Source organism: Andrena cerasifolii, chromosome 5 (assembly GCF_050908995.1).
Source record: "Andrena cerasifolii isolate SP2316 chromosome 5, iyAndCera1_principal, whole genome shotgun sequence".
Classification (NCBI taxonomy): Eukaryota; Metazoa; Arthropoda; class Insecta; order Hymenoptera; family Andrenidae; genus Andrena; species Andrena cerasifolii.
Window position 1 is genome coordinate 16081840 of NC_135122.1, and position 22795 is coordinate 16104634.

At 39.3% G+C, this 22795-nt stretch overlaps 5 protein-coding genes across 8 annotated transcripts; 3 read left to right on the forward strand and 2 right to left on the reverse strand.

Moving 5' to 3' along the window:
- The first annotated feature begins 240 nt into the window (after window positions 1–240).
- Fancm (FA complementation group M) lies at window positions 241–6855 on the forward strand. Its single transcript, XM_076812125.1, has 14 exons — window positions 241–474; window positions 1059–1304; window positions 1386–1553; window positions 1622–1794; window positions 2442–2531; window positions 2633–2857; window positions 2930–3083; window positions 3202–3323; window positions 3417–3536; window positions 3613–3778; window positions 3855–4009; window positions 4104–4350; window positions 4431–6391; window positions 6461–6855. The coding sequence occupies exons 2-14, from the start codon at window positions 1136–1138 to the stop codon at window positions 6725–6727; spliced, it is 4017 nt and encodes a 1338-aa protein (XP_076668240.1). The 5' UTR covers window positions 241–474; window positions 1059–1135; the 3' UTR covers window positions 6728–6855.
- Window positions 6856–7598: 743 nt separating this feature from the next.
- LOC143368914 (uncharacterized) lies at window positions 7599–14580 on the forward strand. 3 transcript variants are annotated; one of them, XM_076812131.1, is made up of 16 exons: window positions 7599–7742; window positions 7841–8501; window positions 9519–9715; window positions 9811–9993; window positions 10079–10292; window positions 10376–10593; window positions 10679–10864; window positions 10954–11104; window positions 11622–11813; window positions 12090–12157; window positions 12384–12566; window positions 12638–13063; window positions 13131–13325; window positions 13410–13548; window positions 13631–13781; window positions 14171–14580. In XM_076812131.1, exons 2-15 carry the CDS (start codon window positions 8477–8479, stop codon window positions 13756–13758), a joined length of 2505 nt encoding a protein of 834 aa, XP_076668246.1. In that variant the 5' UTR covers window positions 7599–7742; window positions 7841–8476; the 3' UTR covers window positions 13759–13781; window positions 14171–14580. The 3 variants fall into 3 exon arrangements, with proteins under 3 accessions (XP_076668246.1, XP_076668244.1, XP_076668245.1); XM_076812129.1 differs by lacking the exon at window positions 14171–14580 and having other exon boundaries at window positions 13631–13873; XM_076812130.1 differs by lacking the exon at window positions 14171–14580 and having other exon boundaries at window positions 7604–7742; window positions 7844–8501; window positions 13631–13873.
- Window positions 13923–15089, reverse strand: Ox (ubiquinol-cytochrome C reductase complex subunit oxen). The gene is made up of 2 exons (XM_076812166.1): window positions 14744–15089; window positions 13923–14060 (listed from the first exon to the last, which is right to left on the reverse strand). The coding sequence occupies exons 1-2, from the start codon at window positions 14885–14887 to the stop codon at window positions 14022–14024; spliced, it is 183 nt and encodes a 60-aa protein (XP_076668281.1). The 5' UTR covers window positions 14888–15089; the 3' UTR covers window positions 13923–14021.
- Window positions 15090–15636: 547 nt separating this feature from the next.
- LOC143368921 (TBC1 domain family member 20) lies at window positions 15637–19488 on the forward strand. The gene is made up of 5 exons (XM_076812146.1): window positions 15637–16293; window positions 16505–16748; window positions 16854–17057; window positions 17142–17361; window positions 17635–19488. The coding sequence occupies exons 1-5, from the start codon at window positions 15834–15836 to the stop codon at window positions 17938–17940; spliced, it is 1434 nt and encodes a 477-aa protein (XP_076668261.1). The 5' UTR covers window positions 15637–15833; the 3' UTR covers window positions 17941–19488.
- A 287-nt stretch (window positions 19489–19775) lies between these two features.
- On the reverse strand, window positions 19776–22267 carry LOC143368924 (lysosomal phospholipase A and acyltransferase). 2 transcript variants are annotated; one of them, XM_076812160.1, is made up of 7 exons: window positions 21814–22267; window positions 21556–21698; window positions 21246–21480; window positions 20926–21153; window positions 20662–20833; window positions 20456–20578; window positions 19776–20350 (listed from the first exon to the last, which is right to left on the reverse strand). In XM_076812160.1, the coding sequence occupies exons 1-7, from the start codon at window positions 21914–21916 to the stop codon at window positions 20128–20130; spliced, it is 1227 nt and encodes a 408-aa protein (XP_076668275.1). In that variant the 5' UTR covers window positions 21917–22267; the 3' UTR covers window positions 19776–20127. The 2 variants fall into 2 exon arrangements, with proteins under 2 accessions (XP_076668275.1, XP_076668276.1); XM_076812161.1 differs by having other exon boundaries at window positions 22065–22266.
- Between the last annotated feature and the right edge of the window lie 528 nt (window positions 22268–22795).

Here is a 22795-nt window from a genome sequence, read left to right on the forward strand (position 1 = left end):
TGGAATCCCAGATTACAAGTAAGGGAGCAAAACAATCGTTAGACCACGTTATATCTGCTTACCGTAACAGGTAACTGCATAATACAGTACCAAACAGTGCGTACCTACTGTGCGCCTAACCCAGATAGCACACGTCGTCTATAAGCCGTCTTTAAGACGTCTTGAAATTCTGAAAGACGTCTTGAAAGTCTGAAAGACGTCTTAAAGACGGCTTATAGACGACGTGTGTTATGTGGGAAGTGAGTCGTACGTTGTACGTTTAAAATTTGAAATGAAGCTTGGTTACCAATATTAAGAAAATTATGAGACTTTTAATTAAACGGTTAGAAAGAAGTATGATCAACACTATAAACAATATTTTTTCCGCTAGTATCGAGCGCGTAAAAAGGCCTGTCAGAGATACTGACAATGAGTGATACGACGGCATCATTTCGATTTCGTAGCGCCGGTCAAAGAATTTCAATCGAGTAACATGTATGTATGTATATTTTCATATTTGTATATATACCGAGCATTGAGCTATAAGAATACCTGGAGAGAGAACAGCAGTGGGAAGAAGTAGAGGCGACAGCGGTCCGAGGGAAATAGAAGATAACGGGTGAACCTATCCTTCTTCTTCCTATTATCCCTCTCTGTACTATCTGTGTTGTGCATGAATTTTGTATTCGCAGGTAACTTCACTCACATGCACTATGCATCCATAGCCTGTTGTAAGACAGAGATAGGTTCACCCGTTACTTCTCTCTTTCTCGGACGGGCCGCCATTGCTCTGTTCTCTCTCCAGGTATTCTTATAGTTCAATGGTACCGAGCTATCGAGTACATCATGTTCGTCGTGCCTTTGTTTTTCTAATTTTTTACGTAGCGTGATTGTAAAGTTATGAATTCTTGAGAATCTGTAAAAAAATCCTTGTAATTATTAGGAGTAAATAGGTTAAATAATAAGCGTATATTATGATTTAATACGCGTTTAATCCTGTACATATATGTATATATATATATATAAATTGAATAATGAGGGTGAACAAAGTGTTTTTAAATGTTATTTAATCTTATTAGATTTATGTAGTATACAGATATATACTTATAATTTCACCACCTTGAAATCAACTATTTAAGAGGATTGAAGTTTTCAAATGGAGCTATCACAGTACACCCAAATTTCATCTGACCCTCGAACAAAAGGATTCGATCTGTCAGCTGGCAACACATGGATCTATCCGGAGAATTATCCTGTTAGGGACTATCAGTTCAATATAGTTGAAGCTTCTTTATACAGCAACACATTAGTTTGTTTACCAACTGGTAAGAGAGACTGCGCTTTCAATATTAGGAACAACTGCAATGCAGAAAATTAATTTAAGTTTTCCTTATGATTTGCATCAGGATTAGGGAAAACATTTATTGCTGCGGTTGTGATGTATAATTTCTGGAGGTGGTATCCATGTGGGAAAGTTGTATTTCTGGCACCCACAAGACCTTTAGTGGCTCAACAGATTTTTGCTTGCTATGATATAACGGGTATACCTAGCACAGAGACTATCGAACTTACAGGTACAGGTAGTCTGTGTATTTTAAAATATTTCTTGTATTCTTTATATTATCATTGATGCATATTACAGGAGCAGTAAGTCAAAAGCAGCGTGAAATGGCATGGTCGAAGAAGAGGGTGGTGTTTGCCACGCCGCAAGTTTTTCACAACGATCTGGAGAAGAATCTTGTGCCTGGTAATTCAGTAAAATGCATAGTTATAGACGAAGCGCATAAAGCCCTAGGGAAACATTCGTACTGTGAGGTAATTGTCCAGTAAAAACATAAAACTTAAGGGGTCATTCTGGTAATCAGGCCGCAAAATTCGGCAACATTCAGGCTTTTTTTTCTCAGTGAATACAATGAATAACAATGTCAAACTTCCTTTTCATTTATTAAGCTACTTGTAATATATACGGAACAATTTTTTAAATACACTTTTAATTGTGTTTTTTCGCGCCTTTTAAAATAAATACCTCCATGGCGGGAGTGATTTAAGCTCACAGACTCATCTGAAACAAAAAAACCAAGCTGATTCTTAATCATTATGAGTACCGCTATCGCAGGTGCCAGAATTAGCCACGTAAGTCAAAATTTAACAAAATTGCGCGTATTCAAACTTCAAGTTTCAGATGAGTCTGTGAGCAGAAATCACTCCCGCCGTCTTTTCAAAGGCGCGATTTTTAACTCCAGATGATATTGAAAAAACACAATTAAAAGTGTATTTAAATAATTGTTCTGTATACATTATAAGAAGATTAATAAATGAAAAAAAAGTTGGCATTGTTATTCATTGTATTCACTGAGAAAAAAAACCCTGAATGTTGCCGAATTTTGCGGCGTGATTACCAGAATGACCTCTTAACAATATCTTTGACAATCCCGGATGACTAGGTTTTTTTGTATTCCTAGTGCATTCGATTATTAAGCGAGAAGAACAAATACTTCAGGGTACTAGCCCTGTCAGCTACACCAGGGAATAAAATTGATAATGTTCACGAGGTATGGCCTGTTAAAATGGAATTTGGCACTTGTTAAACTAGCTGGTGCTTTCTATAGGCGTGTTCTGATTTGCAGGAATAAATAAATAAAATTTTCTGTAGGTGCTGCAAAATTTACATATAGCTCATCTGGAGTTAAAAGATGAGACATCTTCGGATATTATACCATATATCAACGAAAGAAAAATCGATATAGTTTTGGTGCCACTTAATAGTGAACTAGCAGATTACAAAGAGAGGTATATCTTTATCATGGATCGTCATGTTAAAGTTCTATTGCAGCATAATGTTCTTCGCGGTCATACCGCGAATATCTCGAAAGGAAGGGTAAATTATATCATTCGTTTATTTTCCATTGATAATCTAGAAAATTAATCCGATCGTTTCTGTATGTTTCAGGTATTTCATTTATTAAAGGAGTTTCAGAAGAAAACCAATAAATCAGGAAATTATGGACAAATTATGAAAACGTTAAACATATTAATGACTATGTATCATGCTTATGAACTAATGGTCAGAGATGGTCTTCGAGTATTTCATAGCTTTTACCAAAGTACGAAAATACAAATGCGTATTTTTTAAATAAATCGATAGAATTCTCTGCCTTGTTTTCGATCAATCCGTGTTCATGATTACGTATTGTATAATTATTATCAATTTCTCTTGGACAGGTCATTCTGACAAATTTTGGATGCACGAGGAAACGCAACTGCAGAACTTGCTTGAAGACATCAAAGTATACCTTGGCCCGTTCCCAGATGTAAAATCTTTATGCGAAGAAACTACAGATGATGTGTGTTATATGTACATTAGTTTAGACGAAATTCGCGGTGCTTGCCGCGAGAAATCATCTTGTACGTGACTTGAACTCGAAAATTGATTTCAGATTCCGCGGAATCTTGTATTTGGACATACGAAATTTGAAAAGTTAAAACAATTGCTTTTACGTCATTTTACCAATAATCGGGAGAAGCAAGTCGATACAAGAGCCATAGTTTTCGTCGAGGTTCGTAAGTTTCAACTGAGCTCTGGCTTGTGCCAAAGTTTCACACCCGACACGTAATTTACTTCTGTTTATACAGTATAGAGACATCGTGAGCGAGATTTACGTTCTACTGTTGCAATGCCGACCATTAATAAGACCGCAAATGTTCGTCGGTCAAGCTGGACTGAAGCAAAAGCAGCAAATAAAAGCGTTGGAAAATTTTAGAAGCAATCACGTTAACGTTCTTATATCTACCAGCATAGGTATGTACGCTTGTGCATACAGTGGATATCATCTCGACAATGATAAAAATGTAATATTTTCTGATAATTGACGTAGGAGAGGAAGGGTTGGATGTTGGAGAAGTAGATTTGATAATTTGTTTCGACGTATCTCAACATTCCCCGACGAGGCTCGTGCAAAGAATGGGTAGGACAGGTCGAAAGCGTGACGGACATATAATTATTCTGGTCACAGATGGAAAAGAGCACGAGGTAACCGAATACTCTTGGTCTTGGAGAATAAATAAAGCTCCCATAAAACTTTGCATATTATACGATACGACTCGATAACATGTCGGCATTACAGACATTAAAATCCACAATGGCTAGAAGAGATTCTCTAAATTACAAGATATTAAATACGAGTAACATTTTTGACTCTCTTTATCAAAACAACCCACGTATGATACCAGAGACTTTCAAGCCGGAATGTTTGAAAATGCATATCAATGTTCAGCCAAAATGTCCGGTTACAAAATGCAACGGTAGAACGGAAACATCGGATAAGAAAGACAATAAGCGTAAGAATACGCGAAAGAAGATTACCACTACAGGTAATAATACTTGTGTGTATTCTTGTAGAAACGATAAGATAAAAATATGTACAAACCGCATGTATGTACATGTATTTCAGATTCGAGCTTGGATGTACAGCCGGACGGGGCGAAATTTTCGATCACAAGATTCTTTAAAAGTAAGAAGCAAGGAGAAGAGAGAAACGCATTACAAACACCGGATCCTGATACGAATCAGCCTAATAATGCCCGCAGCACAATAAAGCCCTCCGACGTGAAAGTTCTGTCTTGCGACAACGATGCGGTCGATTTTCTTACGGCGTGCGCTTTAAGAAACTCCAACAGAGAAATGAATGCAGAGAGGAACCCCAGCACTGACCAGACTCGTTATTATATACCGAAAATTTCTCCGCTCAAGAAGTTTTTTAATTTCTCGGTGCCTGGCGTTCAAATTCTTGATTGTTTAATTACTTTGAACGATATCGTTCCGATATTGCAGGATCACGAAGAGGGCGGTTTAATAGACAATAACGAATGGGCGGACAGCACTGGCGGGGACGATTTGTGTAACGATATATATCAACCATCGAACACTATAGCTAAGAACATCGATAGCAAGTACGTCGCTGAAGAATCGAAATTCGAAGATTTGCTCGACGAGAGTAGCAAATCAAACGAAAGCGACGATTCTGTTATCGAGGAAGAGACAAATAGGGTGAACAGTGTACGCCGAGAAGATACTGACGACCTGAAGATAATGCTGGAAGATACAAGCGGCTTGCAAGACGTGGAACTCGGTGAATTCGAGGATATACTGAATGAAATGTCCGACGACTCGGACCATGATACTCGAGTCGGTGATTCCAATACGGTTCAAACACGAACAGAAAATATCGATATTCCTCACGACACAGACTTTAAAGGGTCAATCAAGAATTTCACGATAGACGATAATATGGAATTATACGGTACCCGTTTGCAAGAAACGGACAAGACCACCGATCATTTTAATCTACCTCGCCAGACAGAGAACAGCGTTGAAAACTGCAGGCGAAAAGATGAAGCTAACGCTAGACAATCGAACCTTCACGAGTCCATGAATGAAACTGTGCTTAGCGTGACACAGGCAATTAACGAGATAGCGCGATTAAATGTAAACTCGAGCGTGGCGAGAGCGATCGACAAATCCGAGGATGATATATTTCAAGACGAAAGCTTTTTTGAAAACAGTTCCGTGCGGCAAATCAAAGATTCTGGGAAGAGTACCATTGAAGGACCCGATGATCAAATGGATCTCGATGAGTCGACGCGTCTTAACTGCCGACACAGTGCAACTAATTCGGACTTTAACATCGAGGAATACAAATGGGACGACTATTTTGAAACGTCGATCGGTCCTGTACAGGATCACGCCGTGAAAATCCACGGAAACTGTGAGAAATTAATGCAAGTCGACAGCGAAGTTGAGGCGCGACATTCGGATAGTAGTCATGATTGGATTTCGGTGGAGAAATCGTTTAGTTCCGCGAGAAAGAATATTCCCGGTACAAGTTTAGCGAATAAATTGGCAAACGTAAAGAAATGTTGGAGTTCAAAGGGCGATTGCAGTAACAGACATATCAATGATGAAGAGGATTCTGCGAGTAATCTGTTGTCAAAGAAAAGGGAGGGAAGCATCCATCACGAAAGGAGTTACTTTTTCGATGAAACGGAGAATGATGTTGGCGGAAGCGCAGGTGCGCGAGAGAGGAGGAAACGTGTCAAGCTGGTTGACGGCCGAAAGCGCAGCTCTCGCAAATCGGGGAAAGTAAGAAATGTATTTATAGACGACGAGGCAAAAGCTTCGTCCAACAACGAAGAGACGACGGAGGAAAGTTCCGAAACCGATCACGATCTCGAGGGTTTTGTGAGCTACACACAAAACGTGCACGATGCTACCGAGGTGTATGCACACTATTTGCAATCGATTAGAAGCCCGATCAAAAGACGCGGATACCTCATTAAGGAGCCGCGTCCGCTCGATTCCAATGTAGAAATATATTCTCAGCCGGTGACCGAGATAAACGAATCCTACATGAACGTAAGTGGAAGCAGTTATAATTTTCTTCGTTCCTAACGTTCTTATTTCTCCGTGGTTGCGCACTTTCAGGATTCATTCTGCGTGCTGGATGACGCCGAGGAGGAAACGATGTCCGATCAAGTCGAGGAATTGTCCGAACTGGAAGAAGCAGAACGGGAGCTGAAAAGGAGAAAGCGCAAACGGGCCCGCTGCGAGGAATCGCAGGATAACAGGAGGAAAAAGACGAAACGGAATAAAAGGAGAAATATAATAGATTGCTGTAGCAGCAGCGAAGACGAAACTGAGAAATTACGCCAACAAATTAAAGAGGAGTCGTTCATATTGGCACGATCGTGACGGAGACGTTACTTCAAAGTCGGGATGAATTTACAGTCTATTTATATTTTTGTATCGTTGTACCTAACAGCCGAAAGGCGACGTCTGCCCCGTTTGTCTAAGAAACAATTAAACGCGAAGAAGACGAAGAGACGCCGTTAATAGAGCAAGTTCTTTTTAACGAAAATGACCGTTTTGATACTCAGTGGAGACCGTGTCGCACGAACTATGCAAGGAATCTTACTGCTAGTCACGGCAAACCGTGAAACAGCAAAATATTTCTTACCGGGCCGAGCAGTCCTAAATCGTATTCTTCGAGTAAATTTAACGTTAACAAATCTCTTGGAGATTCGGGAACGGTAACGGTAACTCGAAGGAACAGAAAGAACGGGGGTACAGAAGGATACAGGGGTTCGAGCTCTCCACAGGTAGATCTAGGCCAGTTGAAAGGAGATTTAAGATGTACGTACACATTAGAAGGTTTCGCGTCGACTAGAGATGAACTGTTAGAGGCAGAAAATGTTAATGGAGCAAAGTTTCAAGGGTTTCTCCCACGCACCTTACGTTAGGTATAATAATACTATATAAAACAGATACGTTTTTAGTTAGTTTCCGTTTTGCGAGTTGTTGGAAGCCACGCGCACAAATACTCTGTGCATCTAGGAGGGAGAGAAATCCGAGTCAACAGGTGTTCGCGATCCCTCAATTCGGCAACAGTTCAGCACTATCCACAGCAGCAGCCGGTCTACACGTCCGCACAAGGAAGTCAACAGTTGGCCAGTCAATACTCTTATCCTACTTATACAGACTACGGCGGTAACGCGGTTAAGCCAGGATATGAGAGTTATCTCGTTCCAACGGCTCTGTCGTCGAAACGAGAGTCTAATTTCGTCGGAGCGCGTGCCGGTGCATACATACCTATATTTTGCAACTTCTGTTTGTGGCTCTATTAGGCGGTGCTGTTATGACTATAATTTGCACGTTCACGCCTCTTTGTACCATCGATTTTCTTGGCTTTGGTCTTACAAGGAAGCAGGTAACGCCCATTAATCGTTTCCCCTATTCGCGTTCCCGACATTGGAAAACGATAGGAGGAAGTTCAGATTCCCATTAATAAGAGTGATTTCGTTGTAGCAGGTAAAAGAGCAAGTAGCGGAATTGGCCCGGACCTACGTAACTCCAGAGAGCAAAAACGCGGCGGCGACCGTGTTGGTTTCGAGGGCCATCGATAAGTACACGGCGATGCAGCGAGCAGAGGACGAAAATGCGAAACGGCGAACAATGGAGAAGTCAAAGACCAGCTGATTTCCACTTTTTCCAAATTGTCAAAGTGCGGTAACACATACATGTACCTACTTGCATACCCACATGACGCGTTTCCTTAAAAATCTACCAACGTTTTCGTCGTATTGTAAGCAGCATTGTCGATGGCTCGATTTCACTGTAATAAATCTTTTACCGAGAAATTCGTCTCGCTCTTGGGTATTCTTTGTTCGCATAAACGCCTGTTTGCGTTCGAAGGATGCGCGAGTCGCGAGTTGAAAGCGGCGATTCGCTCGTGGCTCGTGACTGCTCGTGAGTCCCCGACACGGCGAGCAGTCCCCTGGGGGGACTCTCCTCTGCCCTATACCACTTCTCGCCCGTTCCGCGAACTAAACCGACCGGTTCTCTGCTGATCGTCGCAGGCTGAGATCACTCAAAAGCTGACTAGCTAATTTGTCTGGCGGAATTGTTTGCGTGGACTGAGCATACTCTCTGGGCTATTACGCAATGAAGAACATCGGAGAAGTGCTGGGTGAGAAATTTCTTTCATTCCCGTGTAAATCTACGAGCCTTATTCGTTCCGAGCAACTATTCCTTTGTGTGCGCAACGAACACGGAACAGAAAACGATGGAGACAGTTGTTCTTACCTTGACATCTAAGCTATTTTACCGATCAAACGAAATGGAGGGGGAGAAAATCGCTTTTGGAATAAGCCGTCGAACGATTCCAAGTTCGAAGGAAGCCGGGCCGAATTATATCTACGTATAGGGTAAACGATACAGTAGTTGACCACCTAAGAGCTTCGGTTTAGGTAAACGCTATGGAATAAGTAACTTGAATTTTGTAAATGAAATTTTGCTATACCAGGCGGAAAGAGAAGTATCGAAGATGATTATAACACCAAAGAAACTTTGAAGAAATCAGTAGTTTCGATGTTATGCTATTATAAAGAAACATAACTCAAAAGTATAGTTATTGAACGGTCGTGGCATAGTTGTTGACCGGTCTTAGTACAGTTGTTGACCACTTACTGAATATAAAAGAAAATGGCATATTTTTTACCTGCTCTTTCTTTTTTTCTTCTTCTCTTTGCATCTCTTAGCCTCTTTCTTTTTCTTCTTTTGCTTTTCTTTTTTTTGCCCCGTGCCTCCAAAGATCTAAATCAATTTTCATCGCGGTCTTTCAGCACGAAAATTACGAGTGGTCAATAACTGTATTACTGTGCATTCGTCGAACCAGTTATTGAACACCCCCCAAAATTGAACAATGATTATACAGTCATTAAACAAGTCGCCGCTCTAAAGATGCCCGCTAAGCCCTTAGCTTCTTTGATAGTTGAAATTACACGTTTTCCTTTCCAACGATTCTTGGTTGAAACGAAAGGTAGAACTGTCTTTTCTGATCAAATTGCATCATTGCGGAAGCGCGCATGTTCATTAGACTATGGCGGCAGATATTTGAAGTGGTCAACTACTGTACCCTGGTCAATAACTGTATCCTTCACCCTATATAGGATTAACCCGACCGATAGCAATGTATTAATTTCAGGCTACATAGTAGTCGCGTATATCTATATCGCGGTGGTTGCAAGCAAACAATTCAACTCGGAGGTGACGCAAACATCCACCCATTCGAACACGACACACGTCGGTGCTAAGGCCATCAACCCCGGCGAGGAGGAAGAGGATGACTTCGTGCCCTATCGAGGAGAATATTCCAACGTTTTCGATTGGATACTGCTCCGGGTAATGACTTTTAAAACAGGAAATCTTAAAGCCACTGCTTGCATGTACCTATGCAGTTTTGCGTTCTCACGGTGTCTTTTTGCGCTTGCCCCCAGGTCATGAGCAAACGGGAGCCCGGAAATCTTCTATTATCGCCGATATCTCTAAAAATCGCCCTAGTCTTGCTGTACGAAGGGGCTCAGGATGAAACTGCGCGCCAGCTGGCCAGCGCGATGCAACTGCCGGTTAGTCGAACGGCTACGCGAGATAGATTTACCACTGTTTTGCAATCGCTTCAGGTAAATGTTTGATATAGGTACCTAGGGAAAGGAACAAAAATAATGGCTCAGATCCTCACTTATGTATACTTTGTATTTGTTGCAGGCGACTACGTCCGCGTACAGTTTAAACATGGGAACGCGAATTTACATAGATTCGAACATTTTAGTTAGAGAACGATACGGGGCGATCGTGAAAACATTTTACAACACCAACGTGATCACCGCGAATATGTCCGATGCTCGTCCTCTGGTCGACAGCATCAACGCCTGGGCCAGCACCGTTACTGATGGCAATATCCATAAAATGATAACGGATGGTATAGCACGCGCGAAATATTCCATCGAATTCAATCGTCTATTCGGAATGTGCGTAAGAGTCGCGAAACACGATTTTTTCCAGAGAGCAGCGTAGAAAATTCGCTGATGCTGATCATGAACGCGATCTTCTTCAAAGGATCATGGCGTGGTAGATACTTCTCCCCGGAAGATACTCGAACAGAAGAATTCCATACGAGCCAGAATCGAACAGTGCTCGTACCGTTTATGCGTACAATCAACCGATTCTACTATTACGAATCTCCTGACCTAGATGCCAAGATTCTACGTATACCGTATCACGTACGCGAAACCATATTCCATTCCCTGACAGATGCCACCCGTACCTTAAACTTGCAATTTCTCTTACCTTCATATCTTATTTCAGGGGTTAAAGTTCGCCATGTACTTGGTACTGCCACGCGCTAGAAACGGAATCGAGCACCTCATCAATGAAATCAATCCGTTTGCGTTGACGCGGCACGTGTGGCTGATGGAACATTTGTTCGTCGACGTTTTAATTCCGAAATTCAAATTCGAGTTCTCCAGCCACCTTGAACCTGTTCTTCGGGAGGTCTGTTCGTTCTCGTTCTCGCTTCGTTACATACCACGTTTGTTCGCGCGTCTAATCCTGCGTTGTTGCTTCGTTTTCTCTTCCATCAGCTTGGCATCCAGGACATTTTCGACGATACGGCAACGTTAACGGGTATAGCCCGCGCCAGACGGACTTCCAAGCATCTAAAAGTATCGGACATAGTGCAAAAGACCGGCATTGAAGTGAACGAAAATGGAACCACTGCTTACGCGACCACTGGTAACTAAATCCTCTATGTATCTCTATTAGGGTGGCTCTTATTTACTCTTGGTGCAAATTTTTTTCAAGATTTTCATCGGGGCGCCCTCGAGAATAGTTCCTAATAATTAAGAAAATATTAATTGGAGAAGTATTTAAACTTTAAAAATTTGAAAAATAAAAAAGTATTTTGTTTTAGTTTTGCGGACATTTTTCGCAGAAAATAGAACATAAAAGATGCTCCTTGTCTAGATCTACAACTTTTGTTTGACATATTTTTTTATTTAATCAATAACTTGGTGGATATTATGTAAAATCGACTTTGTGAGCTGTTATATAATGATGTAAATGTTTAAAAGCTCAGGGGCACCTTTTCCCGTTATCCGATCGGACTCAAACTTTCCACAGATTTTTTTTAATTATTTGGAACTATTCTAGAGGATGCCCCGAAGAAAATTCAATAGTCGAAAATTAGAGCCACCCTGATCCCTATATTATCTCGCCTGCACTTCTAATCATTTTTTCTTTTTTGCTCCAGTGGTCCAGCTCGGAAATAAAATCGGGGACGAAGCCTTTCACGCAACTCATCCGTTCCTGTTTTACATCGAAGACGAGTCTACTGGAACGATTCTCTATATGGGTAAAATGGCAAATCCTCTGGATACATCTACAAATACAGTCGACGTAGAGGAGCTTCCATCGAGATTTCAGCCGGATGTACTCGCTGCAGGTTAATCTTTTAATCCACTTTAGTCCACCTTAACGGAGGTTTTACAGATACATAATTTCAGATACGAGTTAGATCGAACTTGGCCTTTGGCTCTACCTTACTTTACCTCTTGCTTTAACTTATACTTATTGCTACTTTTCTTCCAACAGTCTTAACACTTTACGCTAGGTATGTCTTCCTCAATTTCTCCTCTTAATTGTTTACGCTGAACAGATATCGGCTTTCAATAAATGAATAAGACGCTTGTACACGATATTAACGCCAAGATATTTCTAGAACCAGTCTTGCAGGCAGGCTTTAATACCGAAGATCGGAAAAATCTCTTCAATACGTACTTTACGCAGGTAAGAGAAAGAGTAATCACAGCGCTTGCGAGCAAAAACCAAAGCCGCTGGGCAATAGAAAAATGATGGGAAAGCTCGCGGAGTAGAATGGTAAAGGGTGCCCCCATCGAAATCCCATTGAGTGACTAGTAGCGATTTCTTTCTGTCTCAGCCCCTTCAGTTCTGCTCGCGAGACCTATTTAACAATAATTGGATATCATGCATCCATGTACTTATTTCGTTATAGGCTTTGAATAAAGAGTACAATGGAAATCTGGTGTCGTCGCCTGCGAGCGTTGGAGCAGCCCTGGCGATGCTATCCGAAGGAGCGGGTGGAGATACGAGAAGAGAACTTATTTCGGTCTTAAGATTACCGGAAGACGGAACACGTATCAGAGAAATTATGGAACATACTCTGACATCTCTAAAGGTAGTATGTACACCGAAAAATATCCAAAGGTGTGTATTTTATCCAGTTTCTCACGTACTCCTTACTTGCAGAGAAACGAAAATGGTACGGAAATTGATTTAGCCACTTCTCTCTGGGTGCACAAGGACTTGACCGTGTTGGATAATTACAAATACACTTTGCAATCTTATTACAAAGCAGATATTCAGAATGTTAACTTCGCGGAATCACAAAGTGCTGCAAAACTCATCGACGACTGGGTTCGTCGAGCAACGCGCAGCAAAATTTCTTCGCCGTTGGTAAACGATCTTCCAGATGATACGCGTTTAATGTTGACTTCGGTCGTTTATTTTAAAGGACGCTGGTTAAAATCGTTCGATAAGGCGAAAACCAAACTACAATGTTTCTATATGCCGAATGGTGAATGTCGAAACACCTACTTCATGAAACATGAATCTACGTATCGATACGCATACGTATCTTCTATCGAAGCGGAGATTTTAGAAATTCCATATTCGGTATGATAAACCCGTTAAATCTCATCGCCGACATACCTGCGTGATAATCCGTACGTAATTCTTTTAGGATGGCAAAACATCAATGTTGACTTTACTGCCGAGAAAAAGCGGGATAGATCCCTATCTTCGAATATTATCTACAGATTTAGCTACTATCCCTGTTTCTGCGATATTTGCAAACTTAAAGGAGAGAGACGTTACTATTCACCTCCCGAAATTTACTATAGAAAGTAATCTCAATTTGCTGCCTACCCTGCAAGACGTGAGTGTCGTTATATAAAATCTTTCTCATTCTAATTTGAACGTAAACAGATATTGCCGTGCATCGCAAAAATTGTTATTTCAGTTGGGTATCGAGAGTATATTTAACTCGAATGCAAATTTCACTGAAATCATATCCAATGGTTCCTTACAAGTAACTAGTCTCTTGCAAAATGTTAAAATAGAAGTAGACGAAGAAGGAACGTTAGCTGCTGCCGATACAGGTATTCCATACGAAACTCTTGTGTCCTTATAGTCTCTCAGATTTATATACAGCGCCATGTTAATAAAACCATATCTCACCAGAAGTTGGATTCGGATTCCTGTCTTCGCTTGGCAATGACGTGAAGTTGGACAGACCATTCTTGTTTTTCATTGTCGACACTGTGACAAATACTACTCTATTTTCCGGTCGCTTCATCGGACCTTTGTAACAACGTTCAATGGGTATTTTAAGGTATGAAATCGTAACCGCTTCTCACAATGTAATCCATGCGCGTGACAACAATAGCTTCTTCTTTTCATAAATAAATACGTTGCAATGAAACAGACTATGCATTTAAATACTATGCGTAGAAAGTTAAGAACCAATACTGTGTCCAAAGAGAATGCTCTTTATTCGTACAATTGGAAAAGGAATATACTTATTCGTGTGTACATACAGATTCTAATTCAAAAGTATTAATATTTTTCTTATCTATTTTTCATATTTATGTTTGATGTCTTTCCAAAGTTTCTGAAACAGAAATCACCACCAATGTTATTTTAAACATATTTCTCCTGTTCTTTAGACATATTAAAGCTTTCATGCGATAGTTTTCTACCATAGCTATGATTTCTTTTCAGTTGTATTGGAAGAAGAAGAAGCAATAGTTTGATAATATGCACGTGTGGGTGTGTTTCTCTTTTCACACGCCGCACAAGCTTCTGCGATACATCATTGGCTTGTTTAACAAAATAATTAATGAATGCAATCTAACAGTAGTAGTATTTAAGTAAGTTAACTAAGTAAGTACTAAATATGTATATGTATAAGAGGAAACCATGTAAACCAGCGTTCTTTTATTAAACTATTAAACTAAAGTGACCAAACGTCCCGCATTTGAGCCCTTTGTCCCGCAAAGTGTCCCGTATTGGACATGTAATCTTTTACATTTTCGCAGTGGCATAAAGTTACTGTTTCCCCTACTTTTTTTTTGTGAAACAAAAGAAATATTTTTAATTTCGTTTCAATGTATCAGTTTATAATCACAAGTATGTATTTTTTAAATATATTGCAAATGCTTTAATAAACTACGAAAAGGATCTCTTCACGGATCTGTTAACCCTTTTTTTTGCTTGCTTGCTTGTCCCGCATTGGAACAGAAAATATCTGGTCACTTTATATCAAACATATCGTATCATACAGTGTGTACGTACCCCCTTATTAGCGCTTTCGTATATACCATCCGAAATCATATCGAAAGCTCGCTCGAAGATGAAGCTGCTTGCCAGAATGGTTACAGCGAACGTAGAGGTTCTTTTGAAAAGGATATTATACGCAGTACTTGTTAATCCTGCCATGATCCTGACTTAAAATTATTACGTCTAAGAAGATTGCCAAATCCAAAACACAAATATCCTTTACGCCTATCTTGCCGATCGTGATCGACTTTACCGCTCTACCTCGCAATGCCTCGGCTATCTGAATAATATAAGAAGATGAAGATGTAATAGACTAATAGGAATAAGTAAGTTGAATAAGTAAAAAGATGATCGGAGTATGTGTTACATATTACGATGTGTTACGCCACGATTGCGTAGAGTACAATAGAGTAGTACAGATACGGTTCTTGCATGTAAAATACATATCTGCTTAGCCGCGACATCTATGGGAAGAATGTATCCTTCCACTAATCATTGATAAATTCCAAAAAATCCCAAAGCAATGTCGTCTATCTATGTGTAATTGCAAATAATATAATAAAAGAATGAGAGAGCGGTATGTGACAGTGTAAAGGAAAAGTAGATGATTTGAATTGATTGTGATTGTTAACTTACAAGTCTTATAGCGAATTCGGTACCTAGCACTGACTCTGCACTGGTGTCAGAAAATGACTTGGATTGGTTGTTTTTGATAGAAACGGAGATAGCTCTATAAGAATCAACCAATCCAAGTCATTTTTTGGCACCAGTGCAGAGTCAGTGCGGGTTACCGAATTCGCTATTACAAGTACTCTACAGAGCCGCTAGATTCCGCACGAAAAGAAACGAAAGGATGAGCCACGTCAACGTCCGTTCGACTTTAATTAATGAATCGCTCCTCTTACGAGTAAGTAACGATGATCGATGCGTGTCATTCTTGACCATTCTTGACAGATTGTCGCGATTGTCGCTGTTGGTCGCTGTTTGCCGTTTGGTTTGATTGGGTTTGATCTAGTTCGCTCCCAAGTATACCGCATAGTGTGAAATTTCTTGTAAATTCTTCGTATTATGAAACATTTGGAAAAACTGTTGGCATGAGTTCGTTATGTCAAAAAACATGCAGATGGAAGAAGATGAAGTACCTTTGGATTCCAGTGTCTCAGGAGCACCTGCGAAAATGGCAATTACTCCTGAAAAGCATAACCTGAAAGTTAGACGAAGAAATGTAGTTGACACAGTGAACTTTACACCGAAACAAGACAAGGGCTCGGACTCTGAAAGTCACGTCCCTCTCATAAGGGTGTCTGATTCCGCGAGGGCATGGCGCGACGAAAATATGCCGCGAATACCTGACCTCTCAGACTCTAGGTGGTCGGTTAAAGAACAGGAACCGTTAATTCGTGATGATAATAGCAGTTCGTTGGAAGATGATTCTGGTGGTGGGGAGACATTGACGAATAGAGAACGGATAAAGATAAGCGTTATTCGAGGCTGCATCGTTAATCCGGACCTAACGTTAGGGGAGCTCAGACTACTTGGCTGCAGCAGCGAAGGACTCGTTAATGGTATTTCGTTGATACTATCGTCAATAAGGAACCTCTACATGGATGGCGCGATGTAATTTGTTTATGCACGTTTACCGAAAAAAAAAATTAAGTTTATCAAGTCGGTTTGAATAGTTTAGTGCGCTTAGAATTGTGGGTTCCTTATTGAAAATAATTTTACACCATGTAATTAAATACTGAAATGATGATGATGATGAAAGATGATTCATAGATGATATACGAAGGGTTCTATGGCCAAGGCTTTTGAGACTGTCAGAGGAGAATAGTTTATCAATAAGTGGATTAGAAACGATACATAAGCATATACCAAACGAAGTCTATCAGCAAATATTAAAGGACGTCGCGCGCAGTGGCAGTCATATTTCTCAAAATGCTGCGCAACACGAGATAGAGCATTTTCAGCAACAGTTGACGCAATTGATGTGCTGGGTTCTTCACAAGCATTCTACATTGAAGTCAGTATTATTTACCCGTCTGGTCTACCAGAGAGCATTCGAGTTTTAAATGCTTTCTGGTGATGTATTGGAAACATTTATCTTAAACACATGTACATACCTTAGTTACTACCAGGGATATAACGACATAGCCGCAACTGTTCTACTTGTCATGGGTTTAGAGAATGCTTTGCGTGTACTCGAGTCTATTTCAGTTGAGTTTCTCGAGAGATTTATGGAGAGAACCATGGAGAAAGTAAATCAAGAGTTATTTTATATATTTGCACTGTTAGAGAGAGTACATCCTACTCTATTGGAACACTTGGAAAAGTTAGTACGATAATAAGTGTGTGTTCCCTGCGTCTTACTTACGCAAGGTATACACGAGGTTGTTAAAACTGTTTTATACCGTAGCGTAGAATTATTTCCACATTTCGCACTGGCTGAGTACACAACATGGTATGCGCACAAGTACGCGGAAAATAGGAAATTGTTACATAGATTATTCGATTACTTCCTGGGCAGTCCTCCATTGATGCCCCTCTATCTGAGCACTGTGATCGTAGCTTATAGAGCAACAGAGATTTTTAATACTACACCGGACATGGGTCACACTCACAAAGTATTATGTACAGTGAGTATTGCTTCCTCTTGATAGTCTTAAAATGAAATCATATATGTATTAAGCCGGAAATCCACTGGGAAGCTAAGCTATGCTATACAATGCTATGCTATGCCATGCTACGTTTTAAAAAAATTAGCTTCAATACATTCTTATGGAACCGTTTCCACCAAAAGCTACGTTAAAACATAGCATCGCATAGCTTAGCTTAGCTTCCCGGCGGATTCCCGGCTTTATGTACAAGAATCTCGTGCTTCTTATGCAAAAGTTATTTCTTCTTTGTAGTTGCCAGATAATTTACCGTTTGAAACGCTTCTAATTGAGGCAAAAGATTTGTATTCTCAATATCCTCCTGAATCCATAAATAATGATGTTAGAGAATACGACCGGAAGAGAAAGTGTAAGGAACAGGAATGGAAGGCAAAAGCAGTAGCGAGCCGTCAAGAAAGGGAGAGACAACGTCAACTTAAAATTGTACAATCGACGCCGAGAATACCGTACCGTATTAGAAGTTACAAAACAATCACAGTGGTAACCATCTTGGCTCTAGGATTATATGCTTTTTTAAAATCTTCGTCTAGTCTCAACTGACATTAAGCGAACATGTCTTGTTTGGATTTTGGAAAGTACATACAGTTAGTAAAAAAAGTATTTGCAGACTTTTTAAAATCGCATAACTGTTTTATAATTGGTCCTATCGGCATGAGTTTTTTTTTATAAGCTAGAAGGATTAGTTTGCTAAGTGGCGTGTTTGGTCGTTTGGAATAACAAACGGGCTTTTTGAACTTTCATTGCAGGCTCACAAAAAAAAGTTAAAAAACGACCTTTATTATTTTTTTTACTATTCCGACCAATTGCATTTTTTTTTCAAAACGACGAAACATATCACTTGGCAAACTAATCCTTCTAGCTTATAAAAAAAAACTGATGTCGATTGGACCAATTATAAAAAAGTTATGAGATTTTAAAAAGTGTCCAAATACTTTTTTTACTAACTGTATACAGGGTCTTCCGTTAAAACTGCACCCTACGCGCGCGCGAACAGACGAAAATGGCAACACTGCCTCACGGACGCATTCCACTACAACCATTCATCGGCCCGGGGTTCGGAGCGACCGCTGAACAGCAGTGATGCCCGAGTTTCGAAAATTTTAGGATGGTCTCTTTCAAATTAACGTCGCAAAGAGCTATTTCAAATTTCCCGGCCCGGGTTGAAGAATTTGAGGCATTTTTCGTATAACTTTGAACTATAAAAAATGTCGAAATGCAATTTGCGCCGAAAAAATGAGGAAAAATTATTCCCTCTTAAAGATGGATAATTTAAAAAATGTTTCGTTTACTTAATTTTTCTTTTATAAATTTTTTTAACCACAATTGTTGTGAAAACTTCTGCAAACTGTGTACTTGATACTGTATTTAATGTTCTTTTTAAAAATCATGGTGTTGATAAACAATAGTCGCTGGTTGTAGTGGAATGCGTCCGTGAGGCGGTGTTGCCATTTTCGTCTGTTCGCGCGCGCGTAAGTTGCAGTTTTAACGGATGACCCTGTATATGTATGTATGTACGTACGTACATACATTTGCCTGTTCCTCGAGCAAAACTTCATTTTATTATTTCTATGGCATAAGCTTGATAAATGATGATAAGAATCGTTGGGCATGCAAACGTAACAGAAACATATAGTATTACTAAATATACGTGATGAAGAGTAAATAGTTGCTCAGTGGTTGCTAAGCTTAGTCGGCGACGATTGAACGGGCGTGTTTTTTAATGTGTGTAACAAGGTGTATCGTATCTTGAGCATTCCTGTGCTGCCTTTACGCTGTGTTCTTCAAGAAATCGACATCAACTTTTTCTGCATACATGTTTACGATGCCAGAAATTTAAGCACACGTTTATAGAGGAACAACGAGTGCATATGATGACGGGAAAAAGTACTCCTGAAGTAAGAATACAATTTTAAAACATAAAGAAGAGGGATTTAGAATTTAGAGTATGGTGGATGTATGTACTTGTTTAGATTGTAATTGTATATTTACAATCTGTGATCCAGTTATGCATGTATTTATTTAAAGCAAACAAAAACCAACATACAGGAGCAAGACAGAGATTATTAATAAAAGAACATAATTTTTCAATATCATTTTTATTCTCTTCTACACCTTCAATCGCATTTATTGATTACATTATTATTATTATTATTTAATCTTTATTACAATATTATTACCACAAATACATTATCTCTAAGTAATTTGTATTTTTAAGTAATATTTTTCTGAAATTCTCAACACGAAACACTTTAAATACAGTACCTAAGTAGTACCTACTGCAATTATTTCATGTGATCATATGATACATATATGCTCAACGATGTGTGCCTAAGAGAGTAAAGATAACGTGGAAAAATTTTAATACGTTGATCAAACCATTGTAAAACTTAAAAACTTTTCTTTTATTATTCATCTACTGGAGTTCGTTTTGTTAACTTTTAACAGGAGTATTTATCAAAAAGATATGAAGAAATAAAAAAAACAAGTAAACGTTCACTCGAGTATGGCAAGGAGTGGTAGAGTGATGTATGACGTATGTATGTATGTAATGAGTAATACAAGAAACTGTACATATGTATATACAAAAAATCGGTCGAGTTAGTTTCTACATGTAATTTCTTCTCGCGATATATCGTTGTTATGGAGCGTTATTATAGCGCATTATTTTCCTATTATTTCGATTTGCTAGTTGGACTGAAACTAATACACTTGTTTGAACAGTAAGTACTATTGCACGCTTAAAACAGTGTTAATATAACTTAATACAGTAGGATTTCTAAGAATGCCCAAATGATTTATACCGGGGAAAATTTGAGAATAAACTTTGTGTTTTTGGTTACCCTGCCAATGTTTACAAGCCTCTAAACTTCTTAAATTTACAGTGCCATCACCGTCACCAAGAATTAATTGAGGAGTATCCTCTATAGATGTACCAGGCTTATAATATAATCTGAAGTCAATTCACACGTATAAGCATATTAGAAAATTAGAACAGAGTAAATGCATGACTTGTTTAAGTTTTTAAAATGATCGAATTCTAATGGAATCAACATACCTTTCTACCGTGTGCACACCAGCTCCATATAAACAGTGTACTTCGACCCCTGGTGGTTGAAAATTCAATTGATATTTTTCGTTGTCTTTCCTAAATTCCCATGCATTGGGCACATTAATGTTTCTATAACAGAGAGCAAAAACTAATTGTTATTATTTCTGTTGATAGGAGATTAATTGTAAGTACATATCGTAAATATACTATACATTAGGTAATCTTTTAAGGTGGATAACGTATAGTTTTTCTGCTCTGTTTGCACCAGTACTTCTGTTTCCTTCCAGAATAACCTCGACGGTAATAACCATCCTAAACTGGGGCTGGTTATTTGCTCGTCTTTCAGAATACTTTGCCGTAGGAAATAAGCATCCAGATCGTCCCCTACATTTATTCAAAGCGTTACACCTTAAGTACAAAGTCAAGACATGTACATCGTAGCATGTATAATATGTCGTATACCACATATTTTTTACCAATGGCAAATACTTTAAGCGCCTTGACACTGCCACCCCAAACACCTGACAAGCTTATTAAACTGTTGATGTATTTGTCCTTCCACGTTTGACTTTGGCGCTGCAAAAATATAAGCGACATAGGTCCTCCCATACTGTGCGCCAATAATGTTACAGGGACCTGCTTATTCGCGTCATACGTCTCTTCGATCAATTCTTTTAGTTTACCAAAGAATTCTTCATTCTCGTCTAAAAAGGATTTTGTGCACAATCTAATTTATAACACAGTAATCAGTCATCTCGCAGCTTTAACAAGGACTCTAAGAAATATGTATACGTACTAGGTGCTTTTCTAAAATCATACGGAGCACCACGTATAGAATGATTTCTGACATATCCAAGTTTCTCGACTAGCATGTTACCGATATCTTTAAAATAGGCTCCAGGAGAAGCTTTACTCGGATCCAGATACTCAACAACAAATGGGTCGCCCCAACCTGGTATACGTATATCAACGCCTTCTGGATTTCTTGTTGTTCTCGTTACATTGTCATAAATTAATTTCATATTATCAATCTGAAATAATAAGTTTATATTATTTATTAAAGATATAAGGAACACCCGCGTACCGTATAATATCTAAGTACATACCCAGCAGTCTATAACCATTGGCACCAGTAATTCCAAGTTCAACCAAATATTAAAATATTCTGTGGAAAGCTTTTCACACAAATAGTGCACCACAGATGTTTTATTGAGCTTCGCTTCGACTTGACTGCCTCCATCACCTGGAACTTTTCATAGAAAAGATTATACATATTAACTGTCCTGGATCAGATCAAGGAGAATTTATCGGGAAATTACTTATTGCTGGTTCTACAGAGAAATAGAATAGAAATAAGTAATTACCAAATATGACAGGGGATATTTGGCTGTGCTTGGAGTGCCACGATTTTACAGACAGAATGCAATGCAAAGAGATTAGTGCACAGATAACAAAACACAAGCGCATCGTATATCAAACGGACTCTTCTTGCTATGTACACTTTTAATCACATTTACATCAGTCACTTTCACTTGCACTTAAACTTTAGAATTTAGAATAATTATTGGTGCAGTTAGAAGTGCACGTCAATAAACAAATCGAAAATATTACGCACAATAATATTGATGCTTTACTCTTGACCTTTGTAATGCACAATCAGCTGATTGCAACTGAATGCCGATGAGTTATGACTGGGTGATGACGTACTATTTGACCGTGTGTGACCGCCAATGGTTAATAGGTGAGGGAAATTATCACACAAAGATGAACATTTATTGACGTACCTACTTAAATATATCTGATAAAACGAAAATTTATATTGGTGTTTTGAACTTTTCTCTTAAGGCTTTTTTCGGGTCGAAAATGTTAATTTTTCATATTTTTTTTAATTGAAATAAAAATACATGTTTTTGCCCCAATTACCGTGCCATGAATAATGCGTTGTCCCTATTCCCGTGCCCTTTGTGAATAACGTTCCCGCGGTTAGATTATGTCTTTCAACTTTGAACTGTTTAAAACATTTTTTTGCTCTACGAGAGGTGTTTTTATGTAATTTTAATATGGCCTTTTCATTACAAAAGCAAAATATGCAAATGTAAATTTCTGTTCACCCCAGTGATTTCAGAATCATGGGACGTGGAACAAATATTTACTCCCACTATGACCTACCGTCGACCCCCACTTTCTTCCCATATCACTGCACACAACCATATCCCTACTCCTGTCGTGTGCATTGCCTGGGCTGCCAACAGGGATCGGCGGTCTCCAGCTACCGCTGATGGAGGGGGAAACACCTACAGGGAGCGTTGGTAATAAGTGCGTGAGACGCCACGAAGGAGACGAACG